General features: G+C 38.3%; 1 protein-coding gene and 2 long non-coding RNA genes across 6 annotated transcripts; 2 read left to right on the plus strand and 1 right to left on the minus strand.

The window, feature by feature from the left end:
- The first annotated feature begins 14 nt into the window (after positions 1-14).
- Positions 15-4,014, plus strand: LOC122028842. Its single transcript, XR_006124974.1, has 3 exons — positions 15-380; positions 3,606-3,781; positions 3,874-4,014. It is a non-coding gene; the product is annotated as an uncharacterized LOC122028842 (long non-coding RNA).
- On the minus strand, positions 894-5,904 carry LOC122028839 (transcription factor PIF3-like). 4 transcript variants are annotated; one of them, XM_042587764.1, is made up of 9 exons: positions 5,360-5,903; positions 5,053-5,237; positions 3,767-4,925; positions 3,577-3,678; positions 3,378-3,443; positions 2,076-2,141; positions 1,560-2,027; positions 1,332-1,394; positions 894-1,243 (listed from the first exon to the last, which is right to left on the minus strand). In XM_042587764.1, the coding sequence occupies exons 2-8, from the start codon at positions 5,118-5,120 to the stop codon at positions 1,365-1,367; spliced, it is 1,959 nt and encodes a 652-aa protein (XP_042443698.1). In that variant the 5' UTR covers positions 5,121-5,237; positions 5,360-5,903; the 3' UTR covers positions 894-1,243; positions 1,332-1,364. The 4 variants fall into 4 exon arrangements, 3 of the variants coding, with proteins under 3 accessions (XP_042443698.1, XP_042443697.1, XP_042443699.1); XM_042587763.1 differs by having other exon boundaries at positions 894-1,233; positions 5,360-5,902; XM_042587765.1 differs by having other exon boundaries at positions 894-1,233; positions 1,560-2,006; positions 5,360-5,901.
- Positions 5,467-7,225, plus strand: LOC122028840. The gene is made up of 2 exons (XR_006124973.1): positions 5,467-5,605; positions 6,919-7,225. It is a non-coding gene; the product is annotated as an uncharacterized LOC122028840 (long non-coding RNA).
- Positions 7,226-20,446: the final 13,221 nt, after the last annotated feature.

Below are 20,446 nucleotides of genomic sequence, written 5' to 3' on the forward strand. Positions count from 1 at the left end.
CTTGGAACAAAAATCAATGTGTTCATATGAACCTAATTAATGTATCTATTTGAATTTAAATGGAAAGCAAAATGAAAAAGAAAATGGGAAAAAGAAAAGTGTAAAATGGCAATATGATAGAAATTTGGGCCAGGTTATATTTTTAAGCCCAAAAGGCTCAATTCCTAACAGAAGGCCCACTAGCTACTGTGTGGCGAGTCTTCTTCCAAGTCTGCTCGCCCTTTCCTCTCTTCGACGTCGATCGCTAATGGACGACGCCATTGGTCGAAGTCGAACGTTCTTATCTTGTATCGTTACGGATTCCGATGCCTCGCGCCCATCTTCAATTCAAGCAGAAGAGAGAACCAAGAAGATGACGTCGTTTCTGCGCTTCGTGATCTGTGAGTACCACCTCCTCCTACTTTTGAATTTAGTTCATCCGCAACATTTCAACGTATGGATTGCTCAATCGAATGCTCTTGAGTAGACCGTAGCCTACGATATCTCAAATCAATGAAGCTCTCCAGCAATCTGCGCCAAAATGCTGTTTTTTGTTTCTTTTTAACTGTCCTCGATCACTTAAAGAATGATAATTGAACCCTAGACACTGGCAACTATCCATGGCCACTGCCGACTCTTTGCCTGGTGGAACGTAGAACAAAAGGTTTCAATACCATGACACGAAACACTTAGATATCCTCTGCTTAGCCTCTTGTGCACAGAACTTGTAGCAACAGTAGATACATCGACAGCCGTTATACAATCTCTTGATTTCCCCCTGAATAGGTATGCACTCTAGTTCATCAAAATATTTGTTTGGCAAATAAATAAACTTACATGCTCATCTGTTAGCCTTCTGTTTTCCTGTGGTTATGTATGCACTCTCTAATTCATCACATTATCCATTTGGCATATAAACTAACAAGTTCATCTATTACCCACAAAAACAAGCATACAACAACAAAAAGTAAGCGAGGATGTATTGCTAGGGAAGAAAACTAGATGGCAGCAATGATAACACATCTCTTAGACAATTACATAAGAAATTAACCCCCCAAAAAGAAGAAAACTTGTTTGGTTGGGTTCATAATTATAGGTGATGCTTCACTAGCAAGCAAGCTACATTTGCCAGAGCTGCAATGCCAAACCTTGTTCGAGAACTAGGTCTGGCAAATTTTATGCACCATCTTTTCCATGGGGTGCCCATGTGAGATTCACAAGTAGTGTCCATTGTTAATGATTAATGACTGGAACCTGTTAACCACTTGTGGAATATCAATACATACGATTTATCTTTTTATTGCTAGTAAGTTGCTCAAAATTTTGTATTCAAAGTATCTACAAAGACATACCTTCTTCTACCATAATCTGAATACTCCATCTATCTACTTACATAGACATGTGGTGTTTTGTCGCTGCCATTAACCAATGGAAATGGTTGATATATGGAAACAAGAATCAAGCATGATTGGTTTGTTAAAGCTAATAATGTGATGCTAAGTGAGATGAGATCTATCGAGCATGATGTATCTGGATTAAATAAATAGGTGCACGCGACAATCATGAATCTGGGTGGATACCTGCATATGTGTTTCATCTGTACTTGTGCTTGGTTCTACATTCAAGTTCTGCTGCTTTTGCTGGTCACTAGCAACTCCAACAGCATTGTCTGTATGTACCTCAGGCTCGGCATTTGTATTCAAAGAAAACCCTGCCAATGTACCAAACTGCTGTGGTCTGGGCATCAAAACTGGAAATCCCTGACCTTGTATTCCAAATATCGAAGGATTTACAGGTCCTGGTACTCCATTCAAGCCAGGTATCCCTGAACTTGAAGTGCAAAGAAATTGTGATGCATGCATAGGTGAAATTGGAATCATGGGACAACCTGGGGCTAATCCCATGCCTGACCCCATTCCAACACCTATTGGAGGGAAATGAGTGGCCATTGGTCCACGCATGTGCTGCATTGCTGGTGGAAACATCATAGTGGGTGGCAGGTACAGCCTGCTTCCCATGGACATGATCTGTTTTGTATGACAGAATTGCTGAGTGTGGCAAAACAAACTGGACAATTCATCTAATAAAGTTCTTACCTGAACTTGCATCTGAAGTGTTTTAAGATACTCAATGGCCTCTTCAAGCATTGAAGCTTTGTCCACCTTCAAGAAATTATACACTTGAATCAGCTTATACTTATTTTACTTAATGGCACTCTTACTGGAATAGAATTAGGTTATTTTTTCTCAGTAATCCCCTCAACCTGTGTATGGTATTAATTCAAATAAATATTATAAGTATGCTCATGATATTATTGATACTTACATTTAGGTCCATGCCGCTCATCAAAGTGATTTAAATATATTATCAAAATTCAGTTTGTTATAGATACATTTAATTCTATATCCACTTCAGGATTTGATTAACATGTCCCTTAGTTGGTCATTATAATTGATAAACAAGTTGATGAACTCACTGAAATCCACTCTCTTTGATGAAATGACAATTGATCACAATGCCCTTTATTCTTTCATGAAACCCAAATTAGAGTTTATTTATATAGCTGCATGGTTGCCGAAGTAGAGCTTCATTGGCTCTATGAGATTATGCCCCAGCTTCATTGCTCCTTTCTTTGGCTATAATATTAAAATAGTATATCTAGTGTAATTCTTCAATCAATGTTTATTTTTTATCTAATTCTTCTGACCTAACTAGCCAGGGATTGAAACCCTAGGAAGGAATGAGATTTTAAACCATATCTGTGAGGCCCTCTTAGCTTGCTCGACTTGCTCGATTTAATTGACCTAACCAGCCTACCCAATTCACTCATTTAATTTATCTTAATTGTAACTTTGAGATGTTAGTTTGTTAGTATGTATTATATTTGATGAAGTGGAATGGAAGTTTCTTTCTTCTAAAGTATGAAATGGATTGAGCAGGATGAACTATTTATTGGAATGCATCATTCCATCTCAAATTATTTATCCAAATATTGAAATTCAATCATACAGGAATGGACTGTTCTGATGTCATTCCATTCATGTGTACCAAACACTACCTTAGATAGGAGAGCTCTCGATATTTTAAAGATACTTTAATGGCTCTCATTTGGAGATTTAAGATTAAGAGGTGGAATTTTATTTTCTTTTTGTCACTTCCTACTTGCTTGTATATTGTCTCCATAGGGGGCCCAACATTGTTCCAGGTAAAGGGGGGCTTCGATACAAGGTTATGGGGGTTAATTAGATTACTTTTCCGCGACAATATGCTCTTTCAATGTATATTGTTAATCTAACTAAATATTACAAGTAGATCTATAATACTATTGACATTTACATTTAACTCAACAACAGAAACCGATGATATTACTTACTGCAAAGAATTAAAATATAGATTACCTTGTTACAGTTGGGGATAAGTTCTTGCAGTGCACGCATTTTCTCATTAATCCTGTTCCTTCTCCGCTGCATATAAAAAGTGTATGCATTCAGTCTGTGCTTAACCCAATTAAAGGAATAGAAAGCAACTCAGGCTTGTTTATCTGTTTTTAATGGAAATTTTTAGAACATCTGTGACAAATTATGCTCATACACTCACTCTTTCTGACAAGTTATGAACTTCTGCAGTCCGACTTCTCTTTGTTCTTGCATCACGTCCACTTGGCGGTTTTCTTATATTGATGGATTCATCTTGGAGATCCTACATGTATTTGCCTCAAAACAATTTAGAAGTGAAATCTGATACAACCTGATATTTGGCAAAACTTGTGCTGTTATCTCTGACTTACTTCGCTGTGGCTGAGGTAATCAGAATCTTCTGCATCATATTCTTTTCTCTTCTTGCCATGGTTTGGTTCATTAGATGCAGCTCCAGTGATATTCTCTGAACACACAGATGAAGATGGTATTACTGCTTCAGGATCTTTTCTGATGTCATGCCTACACAAGGCCACACTGGCTGCAAAGCTCGAACTTGGAAGATCATCTAGCAATTTAGTGTGCTTCTCAGTATTGTTCCTCAGAGTATCTCCCGCGCTAATTTTATTGGAAAATTCAACAGAGTTTCTGCCTTGAAGAATCTTCATGGTTGATCCGAATTCCAACCTGTGTGGACCTGAGCCTGATTGCCCTTGTACCTTATTAGCCTCCTTACTACCTCTAGTTCTCTCAACAAGTGTCAAGGTGACAGGATTTCTGCTTGGAGTCGACGCTTTCTCAATGTTTTGCAGTCCAGTAGCATTATGGAGGCCAACCTTGGCAAGTGCAGCAGGTCTTATGAAATGTGAGAAGTTCATCAGAGTTCCCATACCGCCTTGTTGTTGCATCTGCTTGCAACTTGCTAGTTCCTGATTCTGAAACTTTCTGTCCATCACATCCTGGCATTGTGGTTCTTGAGCTACATTATCATCACTACTTCTGATGTCAACTACTGTCAACTTTGAATTAAGAGCTGACGCTGGACATTGCTGTAGATGGCTGGCCCTGATTCTGCTTGAGCCCAAACTACTCCAATTAGGCGGTTTAGCAACATGGCCATGTTCCACATTGTTTGAGCTTCTAACTTCTTGCCCTAACCCGGCTGTTCGTCCGGTTCCAGCAACATTACTCCTGTGCGTTGAAAGAGGATTCACATCAAATGCCGAGAACTCATTCAAGAACTCAGCACAATAATCATTCTGGAGAGTCTCACTTGGCAAAATTTCCTCGATCGGATAACTGATCCATGACACAACATCATCATCCTGAGCATTCACTCCATTGTTGGCAGAATGTCTTGAAGGTGGATGCCCACTACCAACTTTTTCCCTGCTCTCCTTTTCTTGTACCGTACCATACCGGGGGGAGAAGCCACTACTTACACAAGAGCTCTTCCTACCTTTATTGGACTGGTTCTGCATCAAAATTTGTCCATTCTCCCATACCAACTCAGTGAATTCATCGTCAGGTCTTGGGACAAATCCATTAAAGATAAGGTAAGATATCAAACCGGAGCATGCAATGGATCACAACGACAAACGTGAACAGAATTGAACATGTCATGCACCAAGTCAACTTGGGTAAGATGTACACTTACATAGAGAACAGATCCGATGATCCATTTGTCATCTTTGGTCGTGTGGTTTCTTGCCCTTGCCTCATCATCCACGGAAGGAGTTCATGATAGAATTGGAGCCTATCAGCCTATTTTTTCTGCCTCAAAGATATGCAATGTTTCAGCTCAGCTTCTAGATCTCACACTTTACAAGCATCCACTGTGTCCTGCAGCAGCAACACAAAGATATTTCAGCTAAAGATTCAATTTTTCTTATTAGAACAGAAGAAAGATCCAAACTTTCTCGCAAAAAACAGAAAATGGACCAGAAAGAGCACAAAAATATTACCCAGAGGAGGAAAATGAGCAGATGCAAAGGCGCTAACAGCAAGTTAAGACTCCAAAGGAGGAGAATAATAAAAACAAAAAAGCTTCGACAGTGCAAAAATCGCTGAAGGGAACTCCAGTATTTGAAATTCCTGAAGAAAACTCTTCTAAATGGTGATATCTCCTGACTGCTCGGCAGCTGGACCTTGATCCCAACACCATTAATTGGCAGGGCAGGGCAGAGCAGAGCACAAGGGCACAAAGCCAGGTAATTGATCTCTTTTTCCTCTATCTTTTTACTCTTTACTTGCTTATCCACGTCTTGTCTTGCTTTCTGGCAACATAGCGCGAATACTCAAGGTACAGACTCCCAGTTCTTATCCTGAAGCCTTAGGCCATGAAATTGTGTGTCTGTGTGTAGCAACAAAATTCTAGAACTGAAGATTAGGCCTACTGTTTCTTCTTTGATAGCAACGTAGTGGTGGACCTAGATATTCTAGGAGTCACTGAAAACCCTAGATTCAACATAAAGCCTAAACCTACACTTGATTTTTTCTTCTTCTTATGTTTTTTTTTCCAGTCCCATTTTTGAAGAAGACACAGTTTTTCTTTTTCTTCTAGCTGAGATTAATTCATGAATTAGATGTGGAAGCAAAACTAGTTAATCTACATAATTAAATTTGGATTATAAGACAATTATTTGATATTTTAAGACTAGGATAACTCTGATTTGGTTGGGGAGCCATTAATGTTAATCTGACTTTTAGTAAGAAATCAAACATCCCTTAAAAAATAATTAATTTGAGGGTAATAAAGCTTCAATATTTTTTAATTGGCATTAATTATTCAATGTATACCGATTAATCCTGGATTAACTAGTTTAGTTTCATATAAATTTTTAACTGGCCAATAAAATAAATAAAAAAACAGCTTCATCAACTCAGCATTTGATCGTCCATTAAAAAAAACCATGAATTTAATCCTTAAATACTGGCAAAATTCATCCAAACCCGAATCGAACCCATTCTCCAACCGGTTCATCATTGAGTCCACTACAGTTTGGACTGTGATAGACTGACTGAATTCTTATTCACTCAGAGAGAGAGATAGAGAGAGAAAGGGGCAGATTGACCTTGCCATGCCTTCATGAGGCCCACTATCGACCACCAATCAGTGCTCTGCCATCATCAACCTCCGTGGGCCCTGCTACCTCTGGTAACCATCATCAAGTAGTAGCAGATTGAGTTCCACTTAGTTCAAGTCTACAACTCATCCCTTAGATTTTCTCCTGCATTCTCTGGCCTTTTGCTTCTTCAGCCATATGCTGCCGTACTGACTAGGTCTGCAATGTTTCTCTTTGAATGGCAGCCATTAAAGTACTCCTCCGAACCTCTGATTTCCAACTTATGGAAACAATGTATGGAAGGGGGTACCCATCTCTACCTGCCACTTTATACCCTCATGATGAGGTTTTGCTTTCATGGTTTCTTTCTTTATCTCTTCAAACGCTTGAGCAGGAAGATCTGGCCAGCTGCCTCTCTCTATCTCTCTCATCTCACTTGCTACTTCCTTTGTAAATAGATAGATGGACGTGGCAGTGTCTGCTTGAGTGGCATCAATGAGATGAGACTGAAATGACCTCTGATGGGGACTCGCCTCAGATGGAATAATACGGCTCGAGAAAGGAATGGATCAAGTCCAGGTACAAGTCACCTCCTTTTCCTTTGCTCCATTGTCATCAACTCTCCTCTCAAATAATTTGATTCGTCTGTGTACTTTGTTCATTGCTTGTCTGTAACTACATGGATCTTATCTTTGTTGGTGGGGTTCAGACAATTGCACTACTGTAGAATTCACTTTTGATATCTATGTTAACTCTCCGTTTCAATTGAGTCGAGTTCAAAAGTATATTGGCCATTTGAAATTTACTAAAGTCAATCGAGTTGAATCGTCATTAGAAGCAGTGTTAATTGTTTACTTTGTAAGTACATGGATATTAGTTTAGTGTAGAGCAAATCTTAATTCCATATAAGGAATTCACTTTTAAAATTTATGTTAATTCTTTGCTTGAATTAAGTTGGATTTGAAAGTATATTAGCCGACTAACCGTTTGACATTTACTATAGACTCAACATTTATCTAGATTTCTTTCTCATTTGATCACTAAGGTCAGTCGAGTTGAATCATCATTAACGTAGTGTAAATTGTTTAGTTTGTGAGCAAGTCTCTGAGCTCTGAAGCATGAAGTGATAATGTGGGGTTGCATGGATCAAATCATAGAATTGTTTAGGGCATGGATCTTATCTTAGTTGGTGGGGTTCATAGAATTACTTTACCGTAGATCGAATCATAATTCCATCTAGAGGACTTCACTTTAGATATTTATGTTAGCTCTTTGCTCAAATTGAGTCGAGTTCGAAAATATATTAGTTGAATCGGCATTTGAAATTTACTATAAACTCAACATCTATCTAAATTACTTTTTCGTTTGATCACTAAGGTCAATCAGTGTAAATTGTTTAGTTTGTGAGCAAGTCTCTGACCTCTGTTAGCTGACTAGCTGTAGTCAATAAGAAACTAATGGGAACAATTTTTAGAATTTTAATTTAGAAAATATTGAAATTAGAAAGTTGTAGATTTCATTTCAATTTTGCATGTTATAATATCCACATCAGTTATCCTATTTAAAAATTTTACTCTAAATTTTGGATAGGTTAATTAAAAATCCTCTATATCAGTTACCATATCCATTCTCTAAATTTAGATTTGATGAATAGTGATTCTCTAAATTTAGTGAATGAAATCTCTACTCTAAAAATAAAATAATATTTCTTTTTAATCTCTCTTCTTCCACTCAATCTCTCTTCTTCCACTCATTTCATAAATATAATAATAAAAAATAGAAGAAAGAGAAGAAAATAATAAAAAAAATTAAAGATAATAAAAATTTTAAGATATTTGATGTAGTGTGTAGTGAAAAATGATTATTTAAATTTAATAAAATGAGTCATTTATCCTAAATTTTAGATATAATAATAGAGAGATTGATGTGAATGCTTAAGGAAAATCTAGATGATAATGTTTAAAGAATTTGAAACTTAATTATTTATAATATTAATTTATGTCTATTGTGTCTGTAATTTGTTAATTATAGATTAATAAAAGCAAATTCCTAATTGTTTTATAGAGTATTTTTTTTATAATAATTCATGTAAGGAAACAATGGATATGTATGGATATGTAGTTATAATGAAGTGATGTTTTTCTCTTGTTTAGAAAAGTTATTATAATATACTCGATCTAATTATTTTATGTGATTTGTCCAACTTATTCAGTCTATTCATCTTTTTTATATTTAATCAATTATTTTAATTAGTTGACTTATCTAGTTCCCTTTTTCGTTTAGTCAATTTACAGTTATTTTGTTAGTCAACTTACCTCGACAATTTAGAATATTTTATTTAGTTCATTTTTCTTAGCACTCAACCATTTTTTATTTTACTTTGAAATTTATTGTCTTCCTAATTTTTTCTTTGTGAAAAAAAAATTCTTTTATAAGTTGTGGATTAGTCAATGATGGTATTTAAAATTATAATTTTAAACATAAATAAATAATAGAAAGAAATAAAAAAACAAAAATACTTGAATTTATAGGATTTGACACGGTTAGTCATTGTTGACAAATCCCTTACTAATTTTCATTTAAAAAAGAAAAAAGTATTTCTCAAAAAAATAAAAAATCGGGGGTTGGTACAGGGACCAGCCCTGCTACGGCGGCCGTGCCGTGAGGATGACGACAGCGACGACTCCATTTACGTGGCGTCTGTCCCTTCGCCTTCCACGGCGACATTCTGTGGTGGAGGCGCCACAGGCGATGGCCGTCGCGTGGGCGTCACGTGCGGTCACGTGGCCGCGGCCCTCGCAGCCATTAAGTTTTTCATGGGCCCCACGTCGGATTCAAGTGGGCCCGAGGTAGGGTCGGGGGAGGAGTGGTCCTGTGCTGGTTGATAACTTTCCCGTCACATGCTCTATTATGAGACCTTGCATCCCATCAATGGCCAATCAATCAATCAATCCCTCTCAGGCCTCATCTGATCTCCCACTATTCTTTTCTTTTTTATTATCATCTTAATTTTTTAAATTAAAAAAAAATACGAATTTTAGGGGTTTCTGCCGTAGACTTTTTCATATTGATGCTGAAATCTCTCACTGAACAGCCACTTGATTCTTCAGCTTGTTGTTCTAACATGCTTCCATCCTAACGTTTAGAACCCTTTATTTCTTCTGTCACTTTTAATATTGATTGATTAATCCGTTTAAAAAATTAGATATCTGAATTATATATTAAAAAAACAGTAAGCTTATATTAGTACCAGAAGATCCAGTTTTGATGGCTAAATAAGTAGATCAAATTGCACGTGGATATATAACTTAATAATTAAGTAAATTGTAGATCTTATGACAAAGGTTGAACACACCAATATAGTCTAAATGGATCTGGGTGAAGAATTCCTAGGTTTCAAATTCCATTAATTATGGATCACGCGTGAGATGACTTTAAAGTTGATAGTAAGAAAATTTTAAGGAGAGGAAGGGGAGTTACCGGCAAGGTGATTTTAAAGTTGATCATGACATGACCTCAAAGGAGAAAAAAATTTCTAAAGGGATTACCTGCAAAATCACAAGGTGGAAGAGAAAAAGACATTAGTAAGTAAGTCGGGGTCCTCGATACAATCACTCTAACTCTCAAATCAGTCAGATGGAAAAAATGTGAAAGATGGTTGGTAATAGAAGAATGCAAGATGTGCACAAAAGATGTGCACAAAGTAAAAGATGCACATGCGTTCATGAGGGAGGGGCTCTTTTATAATACCTTTGTAACCTCTGTATTATTAATTAAACGTTATATCAACATAAGGGATATGTCAAATCCATATATTTTCAGTGTAGTGTGTAGTTTCATCACTCACATACTATTGATATCTGTATTCTGTACAAAGATATAGTCTATGTGCCTTTGACAATCTCATACGTAATATTAATTTTGGAATGAACTCTTGACTTAAAGACTCATTGGCTTTTGGGGCCTTGCCCAAATAATGAGATAATAGGTTAGTAAAAAAAAAGGGTCCCAACCTATAATCATGGGCTAACAGGTCTTCTTATATGTCTGCTCATCTTATAGGGAGTTAAGGAGCAAGGCCCTGTGAATCGGAGATCTAATCGAGCCAATCAGGAATTGAGTGGGAGGATGTAGGGGACCAGATCCCCATATTTCTATGATTTAATCAGGAGGATGTAGGGGAGCATAACCTATGATTTGATTGAGAGGATATAGGGGGGTAGAGCCCTGAGAGGTGGAGATCTAATTGGGAGGAGATAGGGGTGTAAAATCCTGTGAACTTGTGAGCCATTCGGGAGAGCATAGGGGAGCAGAGCCCTGTAAGGTGGAGATCCGATCGGGAGGACGTAAGGGAGCAGAGCCCTGTGAGCCCTTGAGCCGATCAGGATAGCGTAGGGGAGCAGAACCTCGTGAGGTGGAGATCTGATTATGAGGACGTAGGGGAGCAGAGCCCCATGAGCCTATGAGCTGATCAGGAGGGCGTAGGGGAGAAGCATCCCGTGAACCTGATTGGTGCAGTCAGCACTAATAATCAAATTCAGATTTTGATGTGTGATAAATAGTTAAAATTAGATCGTGTGTTTTATAATGCTTGGACCAAATGTGCAGACTGAAAGACTTGATGGGTCTAAAGGATCAAACACTAAGCTGAAGTCTAATTAGATCAGGAGGATCATATAACTGGCAGAAGACCAGATAGCTCAAAAAGGACCTGATATTTGGTAGGAAATCTAATTGGGTCAGTATGACTTGACAATTGGCTGAAGTCCAAATGGGGCATCTGAGAGGAAGACCTGGTAGATCAGACGTAAGTAAGTTTGCAAATGATAAGTGGAGGTAAACAACTGGAGGAGAGAGATTCAGTGAATATGAGTCCCAATGGGACTGGGGTCAGACGTCAAGTAAGTCTGCAAATGATAAGTAGAGGTAAACAACTGGAGGAGAGAAATCCAATGAGGATGAGTCCTAATGAGATTGTAAACATTGGTCTAACTTAGATCCATTTTGAAAATCTAAGTTAAGACAAAGACTAGATACTGGTTTTAGTCAGACATAATCTAATTCATAATTATAATTATTTATGCTAACTCTGTTTTGTATGTATTTTTTGTTAGTTTGAATTAACATGTTTTGTAGGAGCTTAGAGCAAAAATGAAGTTCAAATGAACAATACTCAAGGTACCTCAGTTGAGTAAAGGCGCTCTGAGTGAGAGGTGGCAGGCGCTCTAGATGGATGGAGGCGCCCCAGAGGAAATAAACTTTGAGGATGAAGTTTTAGTATTAGAGGCGCCTTGGTTCAATAGAGGCGTCTCAAGTTGGAGCAATGGAGGTGTCCTAAGCTGAATGGAGGCGCCTCTAAGTGGATAAAAGTCAAACTTCTCAAATCAGATCAGCATTTATGGATACGTCTTGGATGAACCGAGGCGTGCCCAATACCCTTTAACAGAGGGGTTCAACCACAAGTTTCAACATCATTTTTTTACAAACATCCAAATTTATTCTGCTGTGTCGTCTCTTTTCTACTATTGTGCTGTGACTCTACTAAGCGCAACTATTGTAATAAGAGTGACACCGATATCGAGCTTCGATCTTCAACTACAATTCTTGTCAGTAAAATTAGTGTTTTCTTTTGGTTGATGTTATACTTGCATAGAAAAGTGTAGGGTGTTACATTTTCCTCATTTCTGTATTTGACATCTCTACCCGAAGGTTCTTCGGGAGAGAATTTAGTGATTGCCCAATCGAAACAATCCAAGGGATCGTGGGTATTGCAGTAGTAATCGTGGAACTATGAACCAAGTAAAAGCAAATGTGTTCTTACTTTCTGCTATGCTTTTTCAATTGTTACTTTTCTGCCCTAATTCGTTTCGATCATACAAACCTGTGTGTCTATCGAGTGGTAGTCCCTGATGTCCAGATCAACCCTTCACTTGTGTTGATCTACCTTAAATTTTGACTGGCATGTTAACTAAAAGATTGATGTGGAATCCCCTATATATCTATCACATCACTTCACATCACAAACTACAAAGACAATGAAAAATGCTCACTCAATACAAAACATAAGAAGAAAGAAAAATAAAATAAGCTAATAGTCTCCAAAAGATCCAACCAAGTAAATCTTCAAACATTCAAAACTAAAGCACACCTCTAGGAAACACCTAGTGACTTGAATCGACTTCTCAAGCTCATGGTCGGTTGCCCCAGTTCGATGTTACCTAATTTATTATGAATGTGGCTTGTTGTTGCTTTGCATGCTCCAACCCACATAGTTTGTCACATGCCATTGCATGTTGATCGCTCAAGTTGATGAATGTTCCATATAAGGAGGTATCTCTTGAGCAAAGGAGAAGAAGCAGAAGCAATTCTAATTCTGTGTGCAAAGAAAGCTCTTCTTTGTACAAAAGAGAACCAGGAAAGAAGATAAAAAGAAAAGCAAAAGAGAAAGAGAAAGAGAAATTCTTCCACCTGCTCCCCTTGTTTCTTCCTCGTTCATTCTATCATGTAATTCTTCGCTTGATAGACACCCGTGATAGTATTTAGATATACGCTCAGGTCTCCACGTCAACCTGCACTAGGTTGTGTTTATGATTTTGTCATTCTTTCATGGAAAAATAGACGTATAAGCATGATGTCTTAACACTATTGGAGGGGACAAATATGTTTTAAGGAGTCGGTCTCATTGCAAGACTTGACATATTTGTTCCTCGAACAACGCTCCTCCCGCAATCCACTCAAACTTAGGCTTTGGATTTATTCGGTATCTATCTCGGGCCTTCAACATCAACTCGTCAATCAGAGCACTCATTGGCTAGACAACTCGGTGAATCGATAACTCGACAGAATTCCCTCTCCCTCTCAGACTTGGGTGCAACTCCAAACAAAGTTGGTGATTGCCCAGCTCAACTAGGATAACAGCTTGAGATAATCAGCTTAAATCATGTTGACAGATAGGTAAGTACTGTCTCTTCAACAAATTATGGATAAGAATCCATTGCAACAAAAATAGCTTATCATCAAATGATATTAACAATACACATTAAAAACATGTCGTTAATAGTATTATTAACGACGTGCATGTTAATGCACACTGTTAATAATATAAACTTTTAAATCCAAAAGATCAACAAGTCTAAATTGACAACTAAATCAGACTTAACAAAAGGAAATGTCTAAAGCAAGCATCATCAAATGATATTTACAAAAGAACTCACCTTGAGCATCAAAGTGGAGGTTGAGTAGGAATATTGGGAAAGGGAGGCTTTGTGGCTCTGCTGGAACCTTGGGAGTAATATTGGCACTGTTATAAATACATATGCCTAGTTTGAGAGGCTCTAATCTCCTCCACCCCATGGTGATGTTCTTCCCTTTCCCATTGCTATCTTTGCTCAGTTACGAATTGTCTTATCTCACCTCGAAATTGTCTCTCATCTTGCCACTCAGCTGCCTCTTCTTGCCTTCTTCTTTCATTAGCTTAGAAATACAACTCAACCACATTATAATACTTCTCAGCCCTCTAGAAATGTCATGTGAAGCCATCAAATCCACTTGCCCAGGTCCCTCCTTGTTGATCCAAATATTGCCTCATGACAACCTATTCTAGATGAATACTATCAAGACTAGAGCTAAAGTTAGAAAAATCATATGCATGAGGTCCATGAGTCACTCAAAATGATAAAAGGAGAGTCTAGCCGGTTCAGTGTAGGGCTCATCCCTAAATTCTGGTGGCTCCTCTCTACCTAAGCGAACCGCGGGGGCATGAGGTATCTCAAAAGGGGGAAATTTGACTCTTTAGTTTGAGACATAGGTGGGATTTGCATTAACCTCCAATTTACAGGGTTGGTTATAGTAGTGTATTCGATATTGGGTAATCTAAAAGGTGCTCGATCTTTCAATACAAAACCAAATGAATCACCATCATAGACTAGCATCCTTACAACTAGACATGCCCCAATATCTAAACTCGAACTCCCCTCTAGAATTTCCATCTCACTCAAGTCGCATCCAAGGTTTTTAGCAATATGGGTAATAAATCCACCAATCATTATTGTCCCTGAATGGATTTTCCCAACCTTAACCATGTGTCTAACAAAATGAGAGTCATAATCAATATCTCCTTCATGCAGCATATACCATAAGCATAGAAGTTCACTAAGTCTTCACTATCTCCCTTTCAAAAATGCTATTGGCCATCACTTTGGATGTAACATAAGAGAGGATTTTGAAGATGAGATGCTTTAGCCCTTGAGGGTTCATATTCAATTTTTCTGGTCAATTCTTCCCTAAAGGTGGTGGCACAAAAGTCTCTAGGTATTCTTTTCTTCCCTCCCTAAGGAAATATGAAACTATAATTAAATTATTTTAATGTCCATCTATAATTATCATTAAACAATCTGAACATGATCTTCCCATCCTCGCAACCTCTCCCTGTTAGCATCCAATGAACTCAAAAACTCAAGAGTTGTCCTAGTGTAAGTAGAATAGTGTATACACATCAACTCATCCCAATTTACTTTACTTATCAACCATGATATGTCATCCTTAATACCTAAGACATCCATAACCTTCTCATCTATGTACCTTATTAGTGCAATCCTTCGTTTAACAAGAATATTATAACGTGCCTTTTGAACTTCATCACAAAAAATAATACCGTAAGGATTGTTACCCTTATTGCGTGCTTCTTTCTCCTTCTCCTTTCCTTTCCCTTTGGATGTGGAAGCTTCCTCTCACCTTTTTCTTTTCATCTTCTCTTCAAGATCTCAAAAATAAGTAGGGATTTAGGGCAAGAAGGTGTGATCTCATGAGAAAAAAAAGTGGAGGCATGGTTGAGGGCTAAGGGCAAACTCAAGGAAGAGGTCTAGAGGAAGAAGATGTAGGGTTTGGGAAGATATGGTGTAGGCATAGGCATGACGAGCTAGGGTATAGGGCAAAGGCTTTATGTAGGGTTCACACGACATTGGTTGTGTTGCTGACCATGGGAACCCATGTTGCGTTCAAAGAATTCAACATGGGTCATGTTGATGAGCACGGTCGCCAAATTGATTCCCACTCTGACATTTGTTTGATGACCTGCAAAATAAAATGACTTGATTAAAAAACTTTAAAAGCAAAGATTAACAGTTAAAAAAGTTAAAAATCTAAGAAACAAAAGACTAAGATTGTCTCCCAAGAAGTGCTGGTTTAAGATCCTTAGCTCGACCCATTTTTAGAACTCAACTTGGAGCTTTTACTTGGAGAGAGTTTCTCTCTCCGTCTCCAAGTGATTCAAATTGGAAAATCTCTTCTCTTGATGGGCTTCTTGCTGGAGTAATATACTTATTTGTTTCAAAAGCTCTATATTCAGTTCAGTGTCCAGGGGTCTTTCAAAATGACCTTCCGAATGCTCAGAATTGCCTTTCTCCCCTTATACTTCATGGATATCACTTGATAGCTTGGAGTGATCAAACTCTAACTTATTGCTTCCCACCACAAACGAGATCTTGTGATTCTTTACATCTATAACTACTCCAACGGTGGCTAGGAAAGGTCTCCCAAGAATGATCAGAATCCGAGGGCCCTCTTCTATTTCCAATACTACAAATTCAGTTGGCACGACGATACCTCCAATTTTATATATGTGTTTGAGTCATACAAGACTTGGAGAACCACATATGAGAAACTTTGTGAGCCCAAGCTTCGTAAGTTCATTCTATGGCCTGGGTCTTTGAGTTCGGTGAAGGATGATGTGGAAGACATTCGAGGGACCGCTGGATGAGGAGTAATGAAGTGGAGCCGAGGGAAGTGGACTTCAAAGCAAAGTGAAAGATGACACGGAGAGGAGCTACGGGCTCAAGTACATCTGAGGAACACAAGTTAAGGAAGATAGTGTCAAGGGTAACTTTGGAGAGGATGAGAGTTGAGTATTTGTAAGAGATTAGTCGACTGATGATGTTACCAGTTGATTAAGACAGGATCACGGGGGTACAGAAGGTTCTGTGTCCAAGGCTAGTCAACTAGTAGAGAGTCATTCTGTGGAGTACCGTTAGTTGTGTCTAACGGTACCATCAGTCGACTGATGATGTTTTCAGTCGATTGGTGCTCAGGAAATGAGTTGACTCGAGATCAACTCTTTCCACTCTATTTAAAGGAAGCTTAGGGCACGAAGGAGGTAACTAATTGTTGTATACTTCTAAGTGATTTCCCTCAAGCTTCCAAGTCTAATGTTCTTCTTCCTAAACCTCATTTTCAATCTTGTAAAGAAGAAGAGTGCTTTGTGCGAGATTTGCTCTACCTAAAAAGAGTACGTATTATCCGAAGATTGTTGGAGATGAATCCATCGACGGATTGAGCGATCATCCACCTCAAGAATTGTTAGGATGTATACTAAAAGCTTAACTTTTGTATAAATATTTATAAGAATCATATTAGTCAAATGTCTACATTTACCTAAGTGTAGTTGTCCGTTTAATTTATATTGTAGATAACATGGTGTGAAGAGACACACAGAAGTTCATGTTATCATTTCCTTATAAATTATAAATAGTTACTCACAACCAAGATGGAATGGGACAAACCATTAGAGTGGTTATAGTGTAATTAGGTATTAGTTTATCTTGACTAATAAATTACACTAGTACACTATGAGTGTATTGAGCAGAACTATTTGAGGTAGTTTTTTTTATACTGACTATATAAAAGAACAAAACCTCTGTTATTATGGAAGTGTGTACTCTTAATCATGATATAATAAAAAGCACATATGTTTAATATTTATTTCTTTAATTTATCAAAGGGTGTGATTTAGCTCGTTAAATTAATAGGCCCAATAAGTTGAGAAATGATATTATTTATATGGTGTGTTGTTGATTATAGAATGAAACAGTGTCCTAGTAATTTAGGTTGATGATGTCCCCTTGAGGAGCTCATAAGGATTGTCATGTAAACCCTACAGGTGGACTTAATCCGACATGACGATAAGGTTGAGTGGTACTACTCTTGAAGTTAGATATTAATTAAGTGAGTTGTTAGTAACTCATTTAATTACTGGGCATTCAATATCTTAAACACAGGGAGACTAACACACTCATAATAAGAAAGAGCCCATATTGTAATATGGGATTTGTGTGGTAGTGTAATAATAACTCTTTAATGATATGAGTTATTATTGATGAACTTGAGTTGGGTGTTCGAGGCGAACACGGGAAGCTCAAGCACATCGGGAGACCAAAACCAATTCCTCCTCTAGATCCCTATTGTAGTATCTTATATAAAGTCTTACATCCACCCAAAGCCTAGCTTCTTAAGGCCTAAGTTAGGGTCGGCCAAGCTTTGCTTGGAGACCAAGCAAGGGGCCGACCAAGCTAAGCTTGGAGCCCAAGCTAGGGCCGGCCAAGCCTTGCTTGGTGCCCAAGCAAGTGGCCGACCACATCATAAAGAGAAGGAAGTTTTATTTTGTAAAATCTTTCCTTTTATAGAAATCCATAAAAAAGATTTAAAAGGATGATTTTAATATAAAACTTTCCTTTTTAAGATCGACCATAAAAGGAAATAAAAAAGAGTTTTTATTTTGTTAAAAACTTTCCTTTTATGTTGGTTTTAAAAGAGAGTTTTAAATTTTAAAATCTTTCCTTTTATAAATTTCTACAAAGGAATAAAAGAGATATTTGAAATCTTTCATTATTTGTAGTTATCTATAATGTGAAAGAAAGATTTTAATTTTTGATAAAACTTTTTGATCCTGTCTGGAAGCTGAGAAAACGAACCTGCCGGTGTGACGTGTCTGGAAGGTTGACCGCATCCCCATGACCCGGTTGATGATCTGTCCGCTGCGTTGACCAAGTCGTCCGCGTTCCCCCGGTCTCTGGTACCTCGGTGCTCGGGCGAATTCCATGAAAGTATGATATAATAATGACATAAATGATGGGCGAGTACAGAAAACGTACCGTGGCCCGGGCGCCCTCGGATGGATGGATGGAGGTGGGATCAGTCGTGGCGACCGGAACAATCTGATGGCTCACGGTGGCACACGACGCGGTGGATAACAACAATGCGAAGAATGAAGTACAGCGGCACGATGGCGGATCACGGCTCAGAACATAATCTTGGCGAAGGCTCATCATGAAACTGAGCGTCGTGGGTGACGGGGGGCGCCTCCGGCGTCTGGCCGTCACCTCCGTCTGGCGCCGTCACCTCCGGCTCTGCCGACACCCCTAGGCCGTCATCACCCTCTGGCGGTAGTCGTCGGCGGGCTCGGGTTTGCGTGTTTGGGCCTTGGCGCCAAGATTATGTTCGGCTTGTGAGCCGATGTGGATCCGGCCATCGTGCCGTTGTACTTCATTCTTCGTACCATTGTTGTTATCCGGCCTGCGTGCCGTGTGCCTGCCTGTGAGCCACTGTATTGTTCCGGGTCGCTACGACTTGATCAGCACCACGACCAGCTCACTCCTCCATCCATCCATCCGAGGGCGCCCCCCTGGGCCAGGGTATGACCGGGTCATGGGGATGCGGTCAACCTTCCAGACACGTCACACCGGCAGGTTCGTTTTCTCAGCTTCCAGACAGGATCACTTTTCTTTTGTAACCATGTTTTATTTTAAATCTTATCTTTTATAGATATCCATAAAAGGATTTAAAAGAGAGAGATTTTAATTTATAAAACATTTCTTTTATAACTATCCACAAAAGAGATTTTAATTTTGTTTAAAATCTTTCCTTGCTTGGAAAATAAACATATGGCCCACCATGTCATAGGAGAAAAAGGAAATTTTATTTTTGTTATAAAACTTTCCTTTTTTGACAAGACCAAAGAATATAAAAGAGAAGGAGGGGTGCCTCACCTCATAACACATCTTCTATTCCTTTCCTCTCTTCCTTGGTGGTGGCCAACCCTTTGCTCTTCCTCTTCTCTTTATCTTTGTGGTCGGCGGCATCAAGACTTGAAGGTTGGATTGGTGGCCGGTTCATGCTTGGAGAAGAAGGAGAAGAAGGAGGCATTGTTTCCTAGCATCCCTTGGAGTTTGGTTGGTGGCCGAACTTCATTATCTCTTGGAGAAAGTTGGTGGCCGAAACTTGGAAGGAAGAAGAAGGCTTGGGTGGATTCTCATCTTGGTAGATCGTCGCCCACACGACGTCCGAGATAAGAAGATGAATACAATAGAAGATCAAGAGGTCTATAAGTTACAAGAAGTATAACTAGTTATTAATTTCCGCATCATAACTAGTTCATCTTTTGTATAGATCTTGAAAAACCAAATACAAGAGGTTATCGATTTTAGTTATCATTTTTATTATCGATTTTCGTTTCGATTTCATGTTTCAAAATTGTGCTTCTATTGAGGTCTCTGTAGTTAAACCTAGTTTACTGTGAGAAGTTTAAATATCCGATTTCTTTGAAAGGTTTTGTCTAGGCAGTTGTGGATAATCTCATACCCAAGAAGGTCTAGTGCCTCACCACGTTTGACCTGGAAGCCGATCCTTGAAATAGATATTTGATCAACTTCTGTAATATGATTTAACTTAGGAAGATCACATCGGTTAAAACTTGAAGTAAGAATGTTAAGTTTCATTCTCAATTAAAGTTTAACTTCTGAAGGATGATTTGGATTAATAATGTTAAGCATCATTTGCAATCCAAATTTAGCTTCAGTAGAGCACATGGGTAGCTAGGAAAGTTCTATGCTTGTACAAATTTTTGTACAGGAGAACTAGGACGGTATTCCGAGTAGCAACCAACAAGAATAAATCGTGGAGTAGGAGTTTTATCTCAGAACTACATTAAACAACCTTGTTATAATTTATTGTCTTACCTTGTTTATTTTCATTATTTCATTATGTACTAAGAAGTTGTAGGAAGTGAAGGGATTGAGTGCCCGACTATTCAACCTCGTTCTAGCCGGATCACGATCTTTAATAAGTGGTATCAGAGCAAGGTTAGTCATTCACCTGACTAACTACTAAAAAGAGCACTTTCAACACAATGACCAACCTAAGCATCCAACCACCGAA

The sequence above is a fragment of the Zingiber officinale genome, chromosome 10B (genome assembly GCF_018446385.1).
Source record: "Zingiber officinale cultivar Zhangliang chromosome 10B, Zo_v1.1, whole genome shotgun sequence".
Lineage (NCBI taxonomy): Eukaryota > Viridiplantae > Streptophyta > Magnoliopsida > Zingiberales > Zingiberaceae > Zingiber > Zingiber officinale.